This window comes from Siphateles boraxobius, unplaced genomic scaffold (assembly GCF_051911475.1).
Source record: "Siphateles boraxobius isolate OS27281-9 unplaced genomic scaffold, OSU_SipBor_1 20, whole genome shotgun sequence".
NCBI lineage: Eukaryota > Metazoa > Chordata > Actinopteri > Cypriniformes > Leuciscidae > Siphateles > Siphateles boraxobius.
The window spans coordinates 11,323,050-11,341,058 of record NW_027508811.1 but is presented as its reverse complement, the minus strand read 5'-3'; the positions used below and the strand labels follow the sequence as shown (position 1 = coordinate 11,341,058).

The 18,009-nt window shown below is 37.7% G+C and overlaps 1 protein-coding gene across 1 annotated transcript; it reads right to left on the bottom strand.

The window, feature by feature from the left end:
* Nucleotides 1-2,966: 2,966 nt before the first annotated feature.
* cunh10orf71 (chromosome unknown C10orf71 homolog) lies at nt 2,967-16,204 on the bottom strand. Its single transcript, XM_077236748.1, has 2 exons — nt 15,686-16,204; nt 2,967-14,186 (listed from the first exon to the last, which is right to left on the bottom strand). Exon 2 carries the CDS (start codon nt 14,061-14,063, stop codon nt 3,702-3,704), a length of 10,362 nt encoding a protein of 3,453 aa, XP_077092863.1. The 5' UTR covers nt 14,064-14,186; nt 15,686-16,204; the 3' UTR covers nt 2,967-3,701.
* Between the last annotated feature and the right edge of the window lie 1,805 nt (nt 16,205-18,009).

Below are 18,009 nucleotides of genomic sequence, written 5' to 3'. Positions count from 1 at the left end.
GAACCATCAAATTGGTATTAAAAGGAAATTCGAGTACCTGTTTTCAAAGAAATATAGCAGCAATATTGAGAAAAAAAAAGCTACTTAAATTAAGAACACTTAACAGTGCTACCTTTGAAAAGGGGCTGGACTGATTAAATTCTTGTCCTTGAGGATTTTCAGGAAATTACTTTGATAGTCAATAACACAATTGAGTAAACTGCAAGCACATTAGCATTAATAATTGATGTTGAATTATGTATTATCACAAAGTAGTGATTTAATTATTCATGATGTGACACCCTGGTGACAAAGCAGAGCCAGATAATGTCAGAAGTCCTGTCTGATGAAACAGTGCAGAATGGCATTTGTGTTTTATGGTGACAATAATACACACTTTGCTCGAAATGTGTAACAATATGACAATAACTGAAAATGAGAATATTTTTATGTATACAAATAAGTTTAAGTATGAACAGGCAATATTATTAATTAGCTAGTGTGACAGCATCTTTCCATATAATACGCAGAATTCCTATTAAACATGACATTGACACTCATATCATATCTCAAAATAAACAGATGAAAGAATTTACTGAATCTACAATCTACGGTAAAATATACTGAAAATAATACATGTTCTCCATACTTAGAAAAGACCAAGTTTCAAAATGGCTGTGCCATTTTTAATGCTTTTATAAATTTTGAATTGACTATAGGCGAACATCTAGATTCTAGAATATTATTATAGATTTAATTTTTATAGCAAATAAGAAATAAATATTACATCTCATAATACGTCTAAATTTAAATATCAAATCAGAAGCCGCTCTAAAAATTTTGTTAGGCCTACGTAAGTGACTAAGATCACGTGGAAAAAAGCAGCTAAGATCACGTGACACCAGTAAAGCCTTACCTTATGAGCATTTCTAGAAATCAACACAATGCTTGCGGAGCACACATATTTTATTGTTTTTAAAAAAAATTTTTTTATTTATCTCAGCTCAAACAAAAAGATTACCTGGTCCAGCTCACAACACATTGGCCTCAAGACAACACAAGAGGTCTCAAACAGGTCTTCACAGCGCCCTCTAGATCGATCACTGTCGAAATTTCTGCAATTTTTCTTCATGACGTGAAGGCTGATGGCTGACTGACGGACACGTTTTCACCAATCTGCTTATAAGATAAGTATTAATGTCTACATTTAGACTTAATATTTTACGTAGAGATTTAAATATAAATATTTGCCTAAAATATTAAGTCTAATGTTTTTAAGATGTTGATAATTAGTAATGTGCTAGTAATAATTAGTAATTAGTAATAATCTTTTTACATAAATATACAGAAATTTACTTGATGAGTACAGTTTTTCTTAGCGGTGTTGATATATGTTCTATTGTATTCTATGTTGAAGGGCTTGCCCCTATTTTTAATAAACACTATTTGTTTGTATGCCCGTTCTTCAGAAGTAGGTGGTATAAGGGGCGGGGCATGCTCATTCTAGACAGGTTTGATTGGACGTTCAGGATGAGTCATTGATATTTTTACTCTATTTTCCCGTAACAGAAAAACTGTGAATTTTATATTACACGAATCTTGAACTCTTATGCTATTTTTTTATTGTTCAATTGAACAATGAATTATTCTTTATATTACATTTGGGCATTTGTGGAAGAAGTTGAGGAGTGTGTTCATCTAATCGTGTGGATTGAAGTGCAAATTATGTTGTATTAAATATATTAATTTATGAAATATGATGTATTTTCTATTAGTTAAGTAGTCCATGCGGAATTTTGAAATTGGGTTTAATAATCTCCATCATCATGAACAACAAGCCTTGCAATGATTATATTAAAATGTGAACTCGTGTAAACCAGGCAAGATGTTGGTTATAGCGATCACAGTTTTCTTGAATCTAAACCTAAAACATGTTTGCTGCTCATACATGACCTGTAATCCTCTGTATGCTTCTCTTAGCCAATAGAAATCATATTGTAATTGCACATTGCAACGGCTGATAAAGATGTCTCCACTTTAAGAAAACCCAACTCAGGGGAAAAATCAATTTAGACACTGTTGCTTTTTTTCTTTTAGAAAAATGAATTCTCACACAGCAAGCAAACAGAAAAACAAATAGCCTGTGATGGTTTTAAGTAATTTAGAGTTATTGTAGTAGTATTTTTAGAAGATTGTTCGTAACATTCATTGCACGTGGATTATTGATTATTCAGTCCAGTAATTCATTCTATTATGAGAAGCATTGTTACATCAAATTAACTGGAGAGAGGCCAAGCAAGCCTTAAAAACCCTAAACTAAACTAAATAATGACACAAATCATTTGTTTCAAATTCTGTTTGAATGAAGTTAATGAGTTCTTTTGTTGCATTAATGATACATTGTCAGTGAAGTCATATCCTAACTCTGGTGCTCCAGTTGTTTGAGATATGGGCTTCCTGCATAGGTCAAGATACAGTCAACATCTGTGCAGTTAACACAGCTGCCCGCACTTATGTAAAACAGAGATCAATAAGTCTGCAGATAGATAAGACAGAAATATTGTTAATGGATCTGATGACGCTCAAAGATTTTCTTACTTGGTGCTGAATATTTATTATGCCCACGGGAAGTTACAGAACGTCAAAGATAAATAATAAATAAATAAGTATCAGCCATATTCCTTAAGAAACATTAGACAAATAGATATGTTCAGAGATATTTTTCAATATATAACTGATTGATTTACTAGAGATTATAGTTTGTACATACAAAGTGCAATGCACCATATGTCCACTAGAGTGGTCAATTGTGCAGATACTGAAATCACTCAAAGCCACAAATATATCAGTCTGTAGAGCCACAGGAATGAGGTAAAGAGAGCAATGAAGCTCATTCTCATAAAGTATGTTACATCAGATAATACCTGCATTTTTAATGCATTATCTTTTTAATGGGTTCTGTGTGAGGACAGCAGCCAGGCACAACATTTTGATTTCAAATCTTTCTTTAATGATGATGAAATGAGCTTCTGAAAGACTATAAAAGTAGTACATTGCAAGTAGTTGTTTATAAGGCAATTATTTCATAGTCATACATCATCAACCATGGCAAGGTAAAGACAGACCACTAATATGCAACCTGCCAGAGCACATCAAGGGAAAAGTTGGCACTTTATGGCACAAGTATTTAGTTTTAAACTGTCAAAACTTTATAGTGTACAATTTTCATGCATATTTTGGGTCGTTTGGAAAATTTGATTTAAAAAAAAAACTTAGCTTTAATTTTATTTTGACAAAATGATCAGTGAAGGTTCTGGCTGGGTCTGAGGATGAGGCTGTAGCATTTAGCCCTAAAATGTTAAAGTCACTTCAGAAATATACTTCCCTTGAATGTACTGTGTGCTCTGTGGGTATGGTCTTTGTTGTATTATAAACAAGTACACTGCAAAATAATTTTTTAGCTTAACATAATTAATTGGAATGCTTCACAGTTCTTCCCTTGACTTTTTTTGACAATAAAGAGCCCCTGCCTGGGCTCTTTCTGGTTACCTCAGCTACAAAACACAGTTTAACAGCAATCCTTAAATACAAATCAAAAAATGTTTTAATAACTTTTTTAACTTATTTAAAAGTCACAGTTAAATAGCTTAGATATACAGTAATGTAACTGTAGATTTGTATACAAACAGTATTTACCAAATATCTAGAAACAACTTTACTCGTCACGTGCTCTCCATTGCAAAGTCCTCTAATTCACTCATAGTTATAATATCTGTGCGTCTTTCATTGGTGTTAATGCTCTTTTCCGCATTACGCGGATAAACATTCTGTCTCCAAAGTTCGCTACCTGTCTCAAGCATATCCTGTTCGTCTGTTAACGCAGCCGGTGTTGACATTTCAGACGATGACCTCAAGGGTGCTAATGAAGACGCAGCCATTGGCAGAAACCCACGATACAGCATGTAGGGAGCGTTTAACATCTCCACCGATGCTGGCTGCGTTAGAGCACCTTGAGACCTCTGACGGACATTCAGCTGTACGTATTTACCAGTTTCTGGGTCATAAAATGTCTTTGTCTTAACCGATAATGGTACGTCCACCATAAAGTACTGCCCTGAGTTTGGGTCTTGCAAAAGCTTTCTCTGTGTCATGGGGAAAGGTTGGGCAACTATACTGTGTGTTGGGTGGGTGTTATTTGGCTGGATGTCATCCTGTGAAATAGGAGGTGAGGCTTGTACCGCTGGATGTGTTGACAGTATGTCCGAAGGTGAAGAGGGCATTTCGGCGACATCTTTGATTGATTTGGACTCTAGCTGTTCTTGGTTTTCAGGCGGCATCTTGGGGTGCTCTGCCTTTTTCATACGCCTCGTTGCGAGTCTTTGTGCTCGTCGAAGAGCTTTTTCAGATTTGGGGGGCACCGTTGGAGGTTTACCTATTGGCCTCATATCACTACAGGCTGATTCTGGCCTTTCATAGCAGGCTGACTCTGGTCGTTCATAGTAGGCAGAGGCAGGCCTTTGGTAGTTTTCTCTGTAGGTTTCATTCTTGGGCAGGAAGGCCAAACTTATATCAGCCAAATCTGTGAGGCTCGCTGTACAGTTGTCCATATCCTCTGACATTGTGCTGATGACAGAATGAGTTTCTTCTTCATCAAAAAGTTGGCTTCTTCTCTGATGGCTCTTTGATTGTTTTGTTGTGTATTCTGCTAAGGAAAAGTTGTTGTGCAGTGTCTCTTTTACTTTATGGGGCCGATGGACAGCAATAGCTGGTTCATGTGAGACTGGAGGGTTAGCAGATTGTTTGGGGAGAATTTCATCTTCTTTCTCTGAACCACTCAAGTGTTCCTTTGGTGAGCCAACCCTGAAGTCATCAGATAATGACCTGTGAAAGCGTGGTTTGACGGTTTTGGTCACAGAAGATGTTCTCATGGTATTATCCTTCACTCTGAACATGATGGGTTTCCCCATTGCTGGAGAAGAAGAGTTGGATCGCGGTCCTGTCGCATGCACTTTACCATAGTCTGTTGGACTCTGCAAAAACAGTCTTTCTTCCTTTTTCTCTTCCTCTGATTTTTCATCTGAGTCTTTGTTTTGAGACATTTTGAAATTTGGAGGAGGTGGTTCACTTGTTTCATTTGGCTTTAGTTCAGTGTCAAGAGCATTTACTGTGTAATATTGTAGTTCTTCCATTTCTTCTCCAAGTGGTGATGTCATATTTATTTGGTTGTCTGCCAGTTTTACAGTGCTAGACGAAGCCAAGTTTGCAAGGGATTCTTGTCTTCCAGAATGAGAAATAATGCCCTTTTCAGTTGTTTTGTCATGAGTCAGTTGTCTTAATCTGCTTATTGTACCTTCGGCTTGTAATGGTACTGTATTTGTACCTTGGGGATTTTTATGTTGATACAATTTATTTATTTCTCCTCTATTTGGATGCTCCATGAAAGCTGGTTTAGTGTTTGATGCCTTATGATTTGTTAAAGCCCTCAGTTGGGTGCCCATTGATGTGACTCCACCTTGTGAACCTGAAGCTACGGGTGATATAGGTTTTGCTTGAGCTGTACTCATGCTGGGATTCAATTGATTGTTATTTTGTGAAAACGTCTCTTTAATTGTTTGTTTTTTCAATTGCGATTTCTCCCTTGAAATTATCTCTTTTTTAGACTCTCCCCCTGTATCTGGCACATTTACATGTGAATCTTTATGAATTCTTAAAACTGACTGATCATAGAACTCTAGTCTGGGGAATACATCATGCTCTTTTGTATCATCTTCAGCAGAGATAACTTTCAATCTAGCATAGTCTGCGATAGCAGATATTTCTGGTCTAGTCCCCTTGTTGTTCCTTTGTGTAGCCTCTGATTTGGATAATATACCTTCTTTACTTGTGTTCTGTTGATTAAACTGAGAATTCTCTTGTTCATAACTTGCGATTCCTTTTGTTTCGGGGACAAAACTTCTTCCTGGCTGAGACTGGTTTTTATTAGTCAATTCAGCCTGTTTTGTCTCCGTAGCTTTAACATTTCTTTCTTTTATCGCTCTGAGACTGTTTCTGTTTTCATTAACTTTCAAATCACCATCATTTTGTCCACTCAGACTTAATACAGGGTCTTCTTTCTTTCTTTTGTCACTGTTCAGTGTAGGTTGTTTATCATAGATATTTATCTCTTGTTTCCGAACTGGTCCTTGACTGGTCTTTTCTGATTCACTTGGACCATTTTTCTTAGGTGGTGTGATTTCTTTTCCAACATCATATGTATGTTTTGGTGTCGTTTCACTGGTACCATTTAATTTATCCACAGTTTTGGGTTCATTATGGGCTGGAAGGGTCTTCAATGTTAACTTATTTAGCTCTGTAAAGTCTTTTTCACCCACACGGTCAGTCACGACAGCTCCTTTCTTTCCTTTCAGATGTTCCCTCTTTATCACTTCATGTTGGTTTTTGTGGCCTGCCATGAATTCTTTGTTTGATGATACTTCCTCTGTAGACACTTTTATGTCCTTTAAGTTATTTTTTGGGACTTCAAAAGAGGCCTGGTCTTGTTTTACAACATTACACACATCCTCACCAATACTGCTAACTTTATCCTTATAATTATTAACATCTGTGGCAGCGCCATCTTTTAAAACCATCTTCATCATGTTTGTAATTTCATTACCCATTTTAAATTCAACTTGTAACTTCTCTTGTACCCTCATGTCCCCCAAATCCCCCTTTCCATTCTTTTGCAGAGTTTGGGCATCTTTGTTTGAGACAGACTCAGTTTTCATAGCTATTATGGAATCCTCTTGTTTTGTCTCATGTGTAGTTTTCTGAACTTTTAAGTTAAATGTTTCTCTTCCATTTATTGTATTTTTTTGCGGCATAAATGTATCAGTATGATTAAAAATTTTGTCTTCACTTTCCACCATTTGAGGCTTCTTTTTAGGGATTGTCCATCCAGGAAATGTACTTTCTGTGAATTGGCTGTTGACTGTATGCTTTGCCATGGATGCGTTGCCAATGGGTGCCTTTACAACTTCAGTTGCTTTTCTTGATTCACTCGTTATTCCTGGTTGTTTAGCAGTCAGGGATGCATTCTCAGGTTTCTTTGGGGAATTAGATGCATCATCAATAATGTTTCCTATCATCCTTAGTCTTTGTGTTTTCTCAGTGTTTCTCATTTGCTCTTCATCTTTCTTTTCCTTTGACTGAATGTAATTTCTCCTACTTTGCTTTGATGGGTCAATATTATGAGTGTCTTGATCTTGTTGTTCAACATTTTCTAAATCTTTTGCCATTAGGGTGGCATCTCGTGTAGAATGAACAAGTTTTGGTATATCGTTTCCTGTAATCTGTTGCTTTTCAGCCATGTTGTTGGAACAAGTTATTGAAGGGATATCATGTTGCGCTTGCTTGATTTTGCTCTCATTCTCTTTTAAAGGTTGACTTGTAATGGATTCCTTCTGAATGGGTGTTTGTCTTGTGTCATCTGGATGTGTTTGTGTGTTATCTAAGCTTTTCTCTTTGGATGCCAGAGTTTTGTTGATTCCATGTTTAGTCTTTTGTGAATGATGAGTTCCAATCTCCTCCTTTTCTTTTTTTTCTCTATCATCCTGCATATCTTTTGATGTGAGATGAACGTGATCTCTGACTGGAAGCCCATATTTAACTTTGAGATCCTCATATGATGTACTGATTCTTCCTATGACACTTGACTTATCTGTGGTTGCAGGTGGTTCACATTTTCCAATCTTGTCTTCTTTTTCTCCAATGTTTGAAGACACTTCAGTCTGTCTGTGAACATCATCATGCTCATTTTCTGCTTTGTCATTTTTAATATGAAAGCTTTCATTCTTCACACATCTTTCAGTTTCATCAGAACACACTTTATCTTGTTTTCCTGTATTTTGTTGATCAGCAATATGACAGTTACTTGAAACACAAATACTGTAGATCATATGTTCATCGTCTAAAGCTGCCTCTGTTTTTCTTGACACACAAATACTGTAAATCATGGGTTCCTCTGCAGGCTCCTCTTTGTTAGGTGTAAGAAAGGTGATGTTTGATATGTCTGCTGTGGATTTTTCATTCTGTGTTGAAACAGGCTGTCCATTGTTCTTTTGGGTTGCACCCTCATCTACTAATACTTTATGTTGGGAGAAAACATTTGTTTCTAGTTTGTCTTCTGCTGCTTTTTTGGGTTCGGAATTTCCCAGATTCTCTTCTTGAGACTCTTTTGTGGACTTGTGATTGTTTTTCTCAAGTGATATGTCTAATGGTCTATGAAATCCTTGTTCTTTTTGTTTTGGGCTTGCACTTTCTGTTTTTATCTCTCTGGGTTGACTGTTATTTACTGCTTCTGAATTGTTTTTTATTCTTGACATACTCTGATGGCTCCTTGGGAGTTCATTCTTGTCAAATGATAGCAGAGTCTTTGTATTTTCATCATCTTGATGGAGTTCTTTTTGCTGACAGCTTTCTTTTGCCTTAGCTGATGTCATTTGTGTTAGTGATTGTTTATTTGTTCCTGGTTTTGACTGACTCTCCACCATTTGGTCTGCAGAGGTATTGGTCTCCACAGCTTTTACTTGTGAAGTATTATTTTGTTGCTTAGCCAATTCATTTTCCTTTGTTGTAATGTTTTTGATTATTAATGCTTGTCCGTCTTCATTATTAAAAGGTTTTAGTGTGTCTGGCTCCCGGGTTCTTTGTGAGGCTGGATTATTTGCTGGTACAGAGTTGATTCTGACCATATTTTCTGTTGATGATGCCTCTGAATCTGAACTGTCCCCAGAATTATCTTTGTAGTTTCTATTTAAAAGCTTCTCTGCATCTGCACTCAATGTATTTGTTTGATGGTTTGAGGTGAGCTCTGATTTGGCAGGTTCCATTAGTCGTTTAGAAGGTGGAATTCCATTTTTAAACTTCATGTCACTTGATGAGGATGTCAGTTGACTAGCTGTAATCCCAGTGCTATTTTTGATTGGTTCATTTTTAGACTGCTCCACAGTAATCTTACTTTTATGATGTACATTAGGTTCCTCTTTGTTTCTGTCCAATCCTAAGAGAGGATCTTTATTCAAACTGCTGTTCGATTTTGTAGTCTCCGTGCTTGTAACTTGTACGTCTTTTTTGGTTTGGTCAGCAGGTTTAGTCATAGCTTTTTCAGAACAAGTATACTGACGTCCATGCATATTTTCTTTCTGATCATGCTGAATTGTTTGTTTTTCATTAAGGATTGCAGGTGGATTATGGGGAGTGGAGTTTTCTGTCTTAACTGCTGCTGCCAAATGACCGGACATCAACTCACTTGGTGACATTTCATGTCTCTGCATTGCAAATTCCTCGTTAGTGTTTACATCCTTTGGTGAGATTCGGGATGGCTGGTAGTTTTTCTGGACATCATTTTTTATATCTGCCACTCTGTCCGGAGTAAACGTTTCTTTCTTCATGTCCTTATCATCTGCTGGATGTTTGTCATTCTGCCTTTCTATCGCCAAAGTTTTATATTTTACGTTTTCGCCCTTCTTCTCCAAGACTGCTTTCTGATTATCTTTAAAAATATAAGATGGTTGTTTTTCCAATGATGGTGGAGATCCATTCTTGGGATGATCGCTGTGTGTTTTAATTTGTTCTTTGTTCTGGGAAACACTGGAATAAGTGATATCTGGAAAATATTTTTTGGTTTGATCAGCAGGTTTAGTCATAGCTTTTTCAGAACAAGTATACAGACGTCCATACACATTTTCATTCTGATCATGCTGAATTGTTTGTTTTTCATTAAGGATTGCAGGTGGATTATGGGGAGTGGAGTTTTCTGTCTTAACTGCTGCTGTCAAATGACCGGATATCAACTCACTTGGTGACATTTCATGTCTCTGCATTGCAGATTCCTTGTTAGTGTTTACAACTTTTGGTGAGATTCGGGATGGCTTGTAGTTTTTCTGGACATCATTTTTTATATCTGCCACTCTGTCCGGAGTAAACGTTTCTTTCTTCATCTCTTTATCATCTGCTGGATGTTTGTCATTCTGCCTTTCTATAGCCAAAGGTTTATATTTTACGTTCTCGCCCTTCTTTTCCAAGACTACTTTCTGATTATCTTCAAAATTAAGAGGTTGTTTTTCCATTGATGGTGGGGATCCCTTCCTGGGATGATCGTTGTGTGTTTTAATTTGTTCTTTGTTCTGGGAAACACTGGAATAAGTGATATCTGGTAAGTAATTTTTGGTTTGATCAGCAGGTTTAGTCATAGCTTTTTCAGAACAAGTATACTTACATCCATACAGATTTTCTTTCTGATCATGCTGAATTGTTTGTTTTTCCTTAAGGATTGCAGGTGGAATATGGGGAGTGGAGTTTTCTGTCTTAACTGCTGCTGTCAAATGACCGGACATCAACTCACTTGGTGACATTTCATGTCTCTGCATTGCAGATTCCTTGTTAGTGTTTACATCCTTTGGTGAGATTCGGGATGGCTGGTAGTTTTTCTGGACATCATTTTTCATATCTTCCACTCTGTCCGGAGTAAACGTTTCTTTCTTCATCTCTTTATCATCTCCCGGATGTTTGTCATTCTGCCTTTCTATAGCCAAAGGTTTATATTTTACGTTTTCGCCCTTCTTCTCCAAGACTACTTTCTGATTATCTTCAAAAATATAAGATGGTTGTTTTTCCAATGATGGTGGAGATCCATTCTTGGGATGATCATTGTGTGTTTTAATTTGTTCTTTGTTCTGGGTAACACTGGAATAAGTGATATCTTGAAACAAGTGATTCAGCTTGTCTGCTGTGATTTCCTTCTTAACAGAGTTACCTTCCTGACCATCGCTATTGATATTCATGCTTGTTTTTGTTGCATTTCTTGCAAGAATGCCTTGTTTGGCAAGTCCCTTTTCTTTAATCGCAGATATTTCCTTTTGAGCATGTGCTTTCAATTTTGACGTCAGTATTTCTTGTTTGCTTTGGCCTCTTTCCTTGTAAGAAAACACTCTTGTTGTGACCTTGTCAGGATCTTTAATCATTATTCTGTCTTTTCTGTCAGTGTTAATATTTGTTTCATTTGTATTGTGGATATCCTTTCTTATATAGCCAGGTGATGGACTTGTGACATCCTGCACTTTGTAGCCTTGTTGTTCTTGCTCTTTTACAGGCTCTGAAATGGTTAGTTTATCAGCTGTATCATATTTAATTTGATTTTGTGAGTGTTCTGATTTAGCCAAAACAAATGTATTATCCTTTAGTCTCCTTGCTTGCTCATTATCTCTAATGGCAAGAATAGCATTGATGCTGAACCTGTTTTCTTGTTTAGTTGTATTATTTTGATCTGAGGTGTCAATTGGTACGACTGAATCTTTATCCTGCAAACCAGGATTTAGTGCACCATTGTTGGTGGAAAACTCATTATGGTTTATGTGTAGGGTACTTGATGTATTGGACATTTTATAACTCTTTGCTACCATTTGTTCCATCATCTCTGATTGTTTTAGTTTCCATAGTACACTTTCCTTAGTGTGCCTATCTTTACTAACAGTGGCCATGTGCCACTGTTTGTTAGGCTCATAGTTATATGGCTGATATGAGTACGATCCTTCATTCTTTTGACCTCTATGGTCTTGTAAAGGTCCATGAGCTCTCTGATCAAATGTATTTTGCGTTGCCATACTGTTTGAAGACGCCGTTTGCTCAAGATCATTGTTGACATTGAAGCTTTGTAAACCACAATAGACTTCCTTTAGAGGAGATGTTTTGTTCTGGAGACTGTTTCTTGGTATTCCATATGATTCAGTAGGCTTTGAAAATGTGTTTAATTGTTTGTCATGTACAGATTTATCACTGTAAGGTGTTTTCCTGGGTGATATTGTGTCTTCCTCTTTTGCAAGTCGACCGAGTTTTATGTCCTTATTGACTTTCTGCATGTACGTTTCCTTTCGGACAGAATATCTGTCATTGGCAGAGTATTGCTTGGCGGTTTCCTTCCTCTGTTTGTCCATCTCAATCAGCGCTGCTATTTGTCCTCCAAATGGCCGTGATTCCGATCTTCCGTTTGTTTCCTTGACAGAACCAATATGGTCCCAAGGACATCTTTCTTTAATTGCCTCGTTTTGGCTATATTCAATACATGTTTTTCTTCCAAAGTCCTTTCTTTGTTTTAGATCATTTTCACTCATGTTATCGCTCTGACCGTATCTCTCTGATGTCTGAGCAGGCAGAGAATGTGTCGGTGGGTAAGCCTTTGGAAGCATATTTGCTATTTCTGGCCTAGCAGGACTAAAAGTACCATTGAGATCTTTTAATTGACCTTCTGAAGTCAGAGAGCTTTTACCTTGTGCTGAAAGATTGTGTGTTGAGAGCTCTGTGTTAGCCAGCGGATTTGTGCTGTGAGAGTGATCTTCTGAACTTCCATGAAACGATTTGTAATTAGCGACTCCGTCCTGAATTTGAGGTGAAGCTAATGTCAAATTATCGTATGATCCAAAGCCACCTGTATAATCTTTAGGGGTGATCGGGGCTGCACTGGGCTCTCGGATTAGATTACATGAAGCCCGTGCATCCGTTCCAATCAAATTATCCTGAGCCGTTTCTTGGGATACAAGAATATCCGAAAATCTGGATTCACGGCCCTCCAGCTTTGAGGTCTGCTTATTTCGATCTGTTATTTCTTGCCCTTTGAATCTAGTTGGACTGTATGTACTCTTGACTCTTTTTCGGTTGTCTTTGAGGTTGAACAGCAAACTTGAAGCTTTGGATTTGTAGCTGTCCCGCAGATGTTTGGCATCAGTCTGAAGTTTAGGGTCAGTTTCACCCTGAGAGGAATAATCAGAAACAGAAGGAGTGTGTGCAAACTGCAGGATCTCAGACGTCTCTGTTTCTTGTCTTGTGTGAATAACCGGTGTGAGGAGCTGAGTGATGTTGAATGGCGTCACACTGCTAGGCACTGTGCTCTCGACCACTAACTCGTGCGCAACTTTGTTATTACTAAACAAATTAGAATCCGGCCTGTATGTTCTCTCATTAGTAGGTGAGACCGTGGAGGGTCGGTTGCCTGGAAGTTTGTTCCTTACAAAGGTATTGTTTTTCTTCGAAGGTGCATAGTTGGAAGCCATCTCAGATTCACACCTCTTCTCAATCGCCGAGGCTTTCTGGACGACCGTGGACCTGCAGCGCTGGCTGGCCACAACGTCCTGAATGTGTCTCTGATTGAAGAGTCGACTTTCGCACGGAGAGTTAGGAATTCTATTGTTGACTTTCAGCTCTTTGTACATGGGAGAATCGTACCACCTTGGGAATTCAGTAGCTGACATAAACCCTGACACATTCGTACTTTCAAACCTGTTGTACTCTTCCCACAGCTGGAAGGGACTGAATTCGCTATGGAAAAAACAGTTTGTGGAATTCAATTCCTTGATCTTTCTTTTTGAAGAATTCATCAGGACTGTTGTGTCCATCTGGGCCACCGCGGCAGCCACGTCGGATGTATAAAAATGGTTTCTGTAAGACTGAAAGGGGCCTGACTTAAAATTCTGATGATGTCCTGAGAACTCAGAGAGTTCTCTCTGGATGCTTAGCAGAGCTGATCTGTCCCATGATTCACTGCCAAAGTCTCTATACCTATCCCTTGCCAGAATAACGTCACATGTCCCACTGTCATGGTAACACTCCCCTGAACTAAAGGCTTTGATTAGAGATGACACTCTGGATGCGCTCCTGCTCTGCTGCCACGTCACCTCCTTGGAGCCATTGTTCAGATAAGACAAGCCTTCCTCCATAAAAGCCTTTTCCTGATGGGTTACATCCGTGTAAGAATGCTGGAATGTTGAGGCCATCTCTGACTGTTCTTCTGCCTTCCCTGTCTTTTGCTGGGTTTCCTCTGCAAAAGCATTATGTCGTTCGGTCGGAGACGAGGGGAATTCCGAGTCATTGTAAATGGCCTCATCTCCAATGCACAGGCTCCTGAAGGCACGATCGGTTAGGTTGCTCACCTCCCTGTCCGTGTCATCCATAAAGCTGCCGCTGCTGGATGTGTCACTGAAGCCATCTGAGTATTTGTGGTGGCCCTGCATGCTTCCCTGCTGGCCTGTGTGGCGTTTTTCCAGGGAGCTCATTTCACACTCTTACTCTCATGGACAGGTCACAGTTGTCCCTGTCAGTCTTGGAGATGGCTGACGCAGGGTGTCTTGCATTTAAGTAGTTCACCTTCTAAAAGGTGATCAAAATGCCTTCCTTTCCTGCAAGAGTAGCAGAGATGTCATAAACTTGCAGTTCACTGTAGTTTTCAACAAAGTTCTCGCAAATCACACTGCTATTGCTGAGTGATTCAGATGTGTAGTGCACAATTGATATTTTATAAAGTCTGACATCCAAACCGTTGAGCTCCACCTTGCATAATGCACATTCATATCACGTGAAGTATATTTAGAGAATGAAACTGCTTTCCATTCATACACAGGATCACATATTAACCTTCTCTGACACTTGCTTACATGCACATGGCTTTCATATGGTAGTATTGGTAGAATTATAAAGCCTTTGGTTCAAGCATTATATCCATGGTGGTTGAGGAGATTCACCCTTCCATATGTAAAGTGCTTTGAGTGCAGAGAGAAGTACTATATACATGTAACAAATTATTATTAATATTATTATTATTATTCAATATTAGATCATTTGGCCGTTTGTATGTTTTGAAGTAAATTGTAAACATTTTGACTTTACATATTGCAATAGAAGGCCTAAAAAGTTTATTACAGTTGTGACAATTGAAAAATAAGATTCTTTAAATATTTAAGCTTCTTATGCATAGAAAGATTCAGTACAACAAAAGCAATGACAATTATTTCTAGATGCTTTTTAAATTCTGGGTAATAGCTATAAATACCCCCTACATTATTGTGGTTACAAATTTAAACACGCAAGTAAAAATAAATTCCACTGATGCTTTAAAACATGCAAGACATTTTAGTGTGAATTACTTTTGAATACCCTTTGCTTTGAATTTATCTTGTATATTGATAAAGTATAGGTCTAGTAGAGACAGATATACTTTATTAATCACTTGCAGAGTTGTTTGTGTTGTCTGAATGATTAAAAACAGTGTAATGGTTCCCAGTCTAATCTTTAGATGAAAATAATATTATTTATTTATTCTTGTTTTTAACAGAAGCAAAATAGGGTATTTGTTTGAAGCTGATTTGCATAGTTCACATCTCTTTTATTCTTGTCCCTGCCTGCCCTGCTTTCACAGAGCATTTGGAACGCTACTGAAGCTACTTTCATACAGCACTGTAACCATAGACACATCCCCTTAATAATCAGATTAGTGCTCATCTAATCCTAAATTTTTAACATTTGGTTACATCTTTGCTTTTTACAAGTAGTATGAAAACATAATAAATAGTAGTTAGGGTTAAACTGCATGCTCATCATATGTTTTATTTAAGATAAATACTGGTTTTATTGCAATGATCATAGGTTGGAAGCTGAATCACTCAAATCAAATGTGTTTATCATTGCAGGATCCTTTACTGCTTTAAATGCAGTGGGTTTTTTGCAGTATAGTACTCATGTCCACAAATAATAACACATTTAACATATTCTGTTATTCAATTACATATTTCTATAAACCATATAATAATAAGCAAAACATTTTAAGTTTGATATTTTTATAACAGCTTGCTTAAACTATATCCATGTAACATTCTGAACTCAAGTGAGCTTTTTTTCTTACCTTTTGCTCTTATATCTCATTTTTTAGTGGAGAAAATATTTCTCGTGCTTCAGAAAGAAGCCATTCCTTATCCGTAGCATACTATATGTGGCAAACAACAGCAAAAAGATCTCTGAGATTCTCTACAACAACACTTTTGCTGGGTTCTCCTTAAAGTTGTCAAAGAGCAGATGTAAAGGCCACTTTGTGCAAGGGCCCCGGCGGGGCTAGAGCAACGAGGGTTCAGAAGCAGAAACACGCTGAAATAGCAGTGGCATCAGGCAGAGAGACGATCGAGCTGGAAACATGGGATGAAGGCTTGAGACAGCACACGTATTGGAATAGCCATGTGGTGTCAAGTGTCAAGCAGATAAAAAAAAAAACAAGCCTATAATTCTGTTCTGCCGTTCCAGGCCTTAATAGTCATAATTACATTTGAGCACCATTGGAGTTTATAATGCCAACATAAAAAAAAAACCTGTTGTTTGTGGCATGACATGTATCCAATTGTGGAGTTGTTGTGGTGGATAGCATGTATCTAACCAGATGAACATGTGCCCACGGTCTAAAAATAGCTTGTTGCTTCACTAACAAGTGTCACCCACTTCTTTTGGCTGAATCGTGCCTTAGACTTGTCAACAGGTGATATCTGATCCCTCCTTGGGATTTTTTGCCTTTTTCCATCCTGTATTTTTATCCCAATTTTCAATTGTACTTAATACCAGCAACTGTCAGTTATTAAGGTTCAAGAACAATTTATAAACTGCACAGTCTCTGTCGCCAGTTATCTTAATAAAAGGGGGGAATAAATGGGTCACAATAGGAGGAGTATTTGTTTGAGCCGGCACCTGCCCCCTCAGTCAATCCATTTTCAAATGTCCTCCTGATGTCAACTTAACTTAACTTTGCAGCCAGGCACTGCTATAATAGGACATGGGTGCAGCGAGCTCTTTCCCAGGAGTCTTGGCTGCAGCAGAGGGCCTGGTGTGTAAAGTTGATGGACACTCACATATGCAGCAGCAGGGCCGCCCTCTCTCCTCTTTAGAGCTGTGTTGCTAAGCTCTCGTCAGAGTTGTTCTCCCTCACTCACCTCACCACTCACAGCTGTAGTTTACAGTACTGCCTTATATCCTCAGCTAAACAAGTTGACATGTTATGAGGAAAACAACATGATATCAGCTGAGAACATGAGCGATACAATTGCAGTACTAACATTTAGAAATGCCTAATTTTATATATATTTTTCATGAATATTTGCATGAATTTTTTCAAATAGTCATATTTTCTTGGATTTGGTCATTTTTTGATAATTAAAAAGGCATGTTTTTATACTGCAATCATTTTTTTTCCTGGGAAAAAAATCTAAACGGCTACAAAACAAGATTTACATAAGAAACAAAATCTTTTTTTTTTAGTTTTCCAGTTAAAAATAAGACATTTTTTGGTGGAATTTCACAGGTTAAGGTCAGAAATTGTTTGAGTAGCCCAAAACAACACGCACACACACACGCACACACACACACACACACACACACACACACACACACACACACACACACACACACACACACACACACACACACACACACACACACACACACACACACACACATATATATTTATATATGTACACACATTTTTTTTTCAATGCAAAAACCTCTACATATTCTGCCATGTCGGGGATAGTGGGAGCAACTTTCGCTATCATGTATAAGATTTAAGGGGGCTCAGTGGGATACTGCACTCTTGTAAAAGTTCTGATTATATTACATATGTATGTCTTGCCTTGAGAGATCCGGTAGGTGCTGAACCCCATAACTGGCTGGAATGGTCTCTTCCAAGCACTGGTCATTCCCTCTGTGAATCACCCCGCATGACATTTATGGGATCGTACTGCAATTACAGACATTCTGCTTGTCAAATATTTCTAAATGCTTTAAAAGGTAACAGATAACAATGTTGTTTTAATACACTCTTAGTTTATTTTTGAACAGCTGCAAATACAGTGTCAAGATATTGAGACCGCTGCTTGCACACTCTCTTTCGCTTTATTTTGGACTAAAAATATCTACAAACAATAATGCCTTTTGTATATGTATGTGGATAGTCAGTATAAGCACATAAACGCTGTTTGTTGGCCCAACAAAGCAACATTGGCTCAACCAATGGTGTGAGTTTGGGAGCGAGGCTATCTGTTTATCTAACCAATGGCAGGCGGGGAGAGTATTTAATCACTTTGTCATTATATGAAGTCCACATAATACAAACAAAATTAATTGTGAGGGAGTTGTTGAATCTTAATTGAAATGACAGTTGTTTTTATATAAACTCTGTAGTGTGGCATC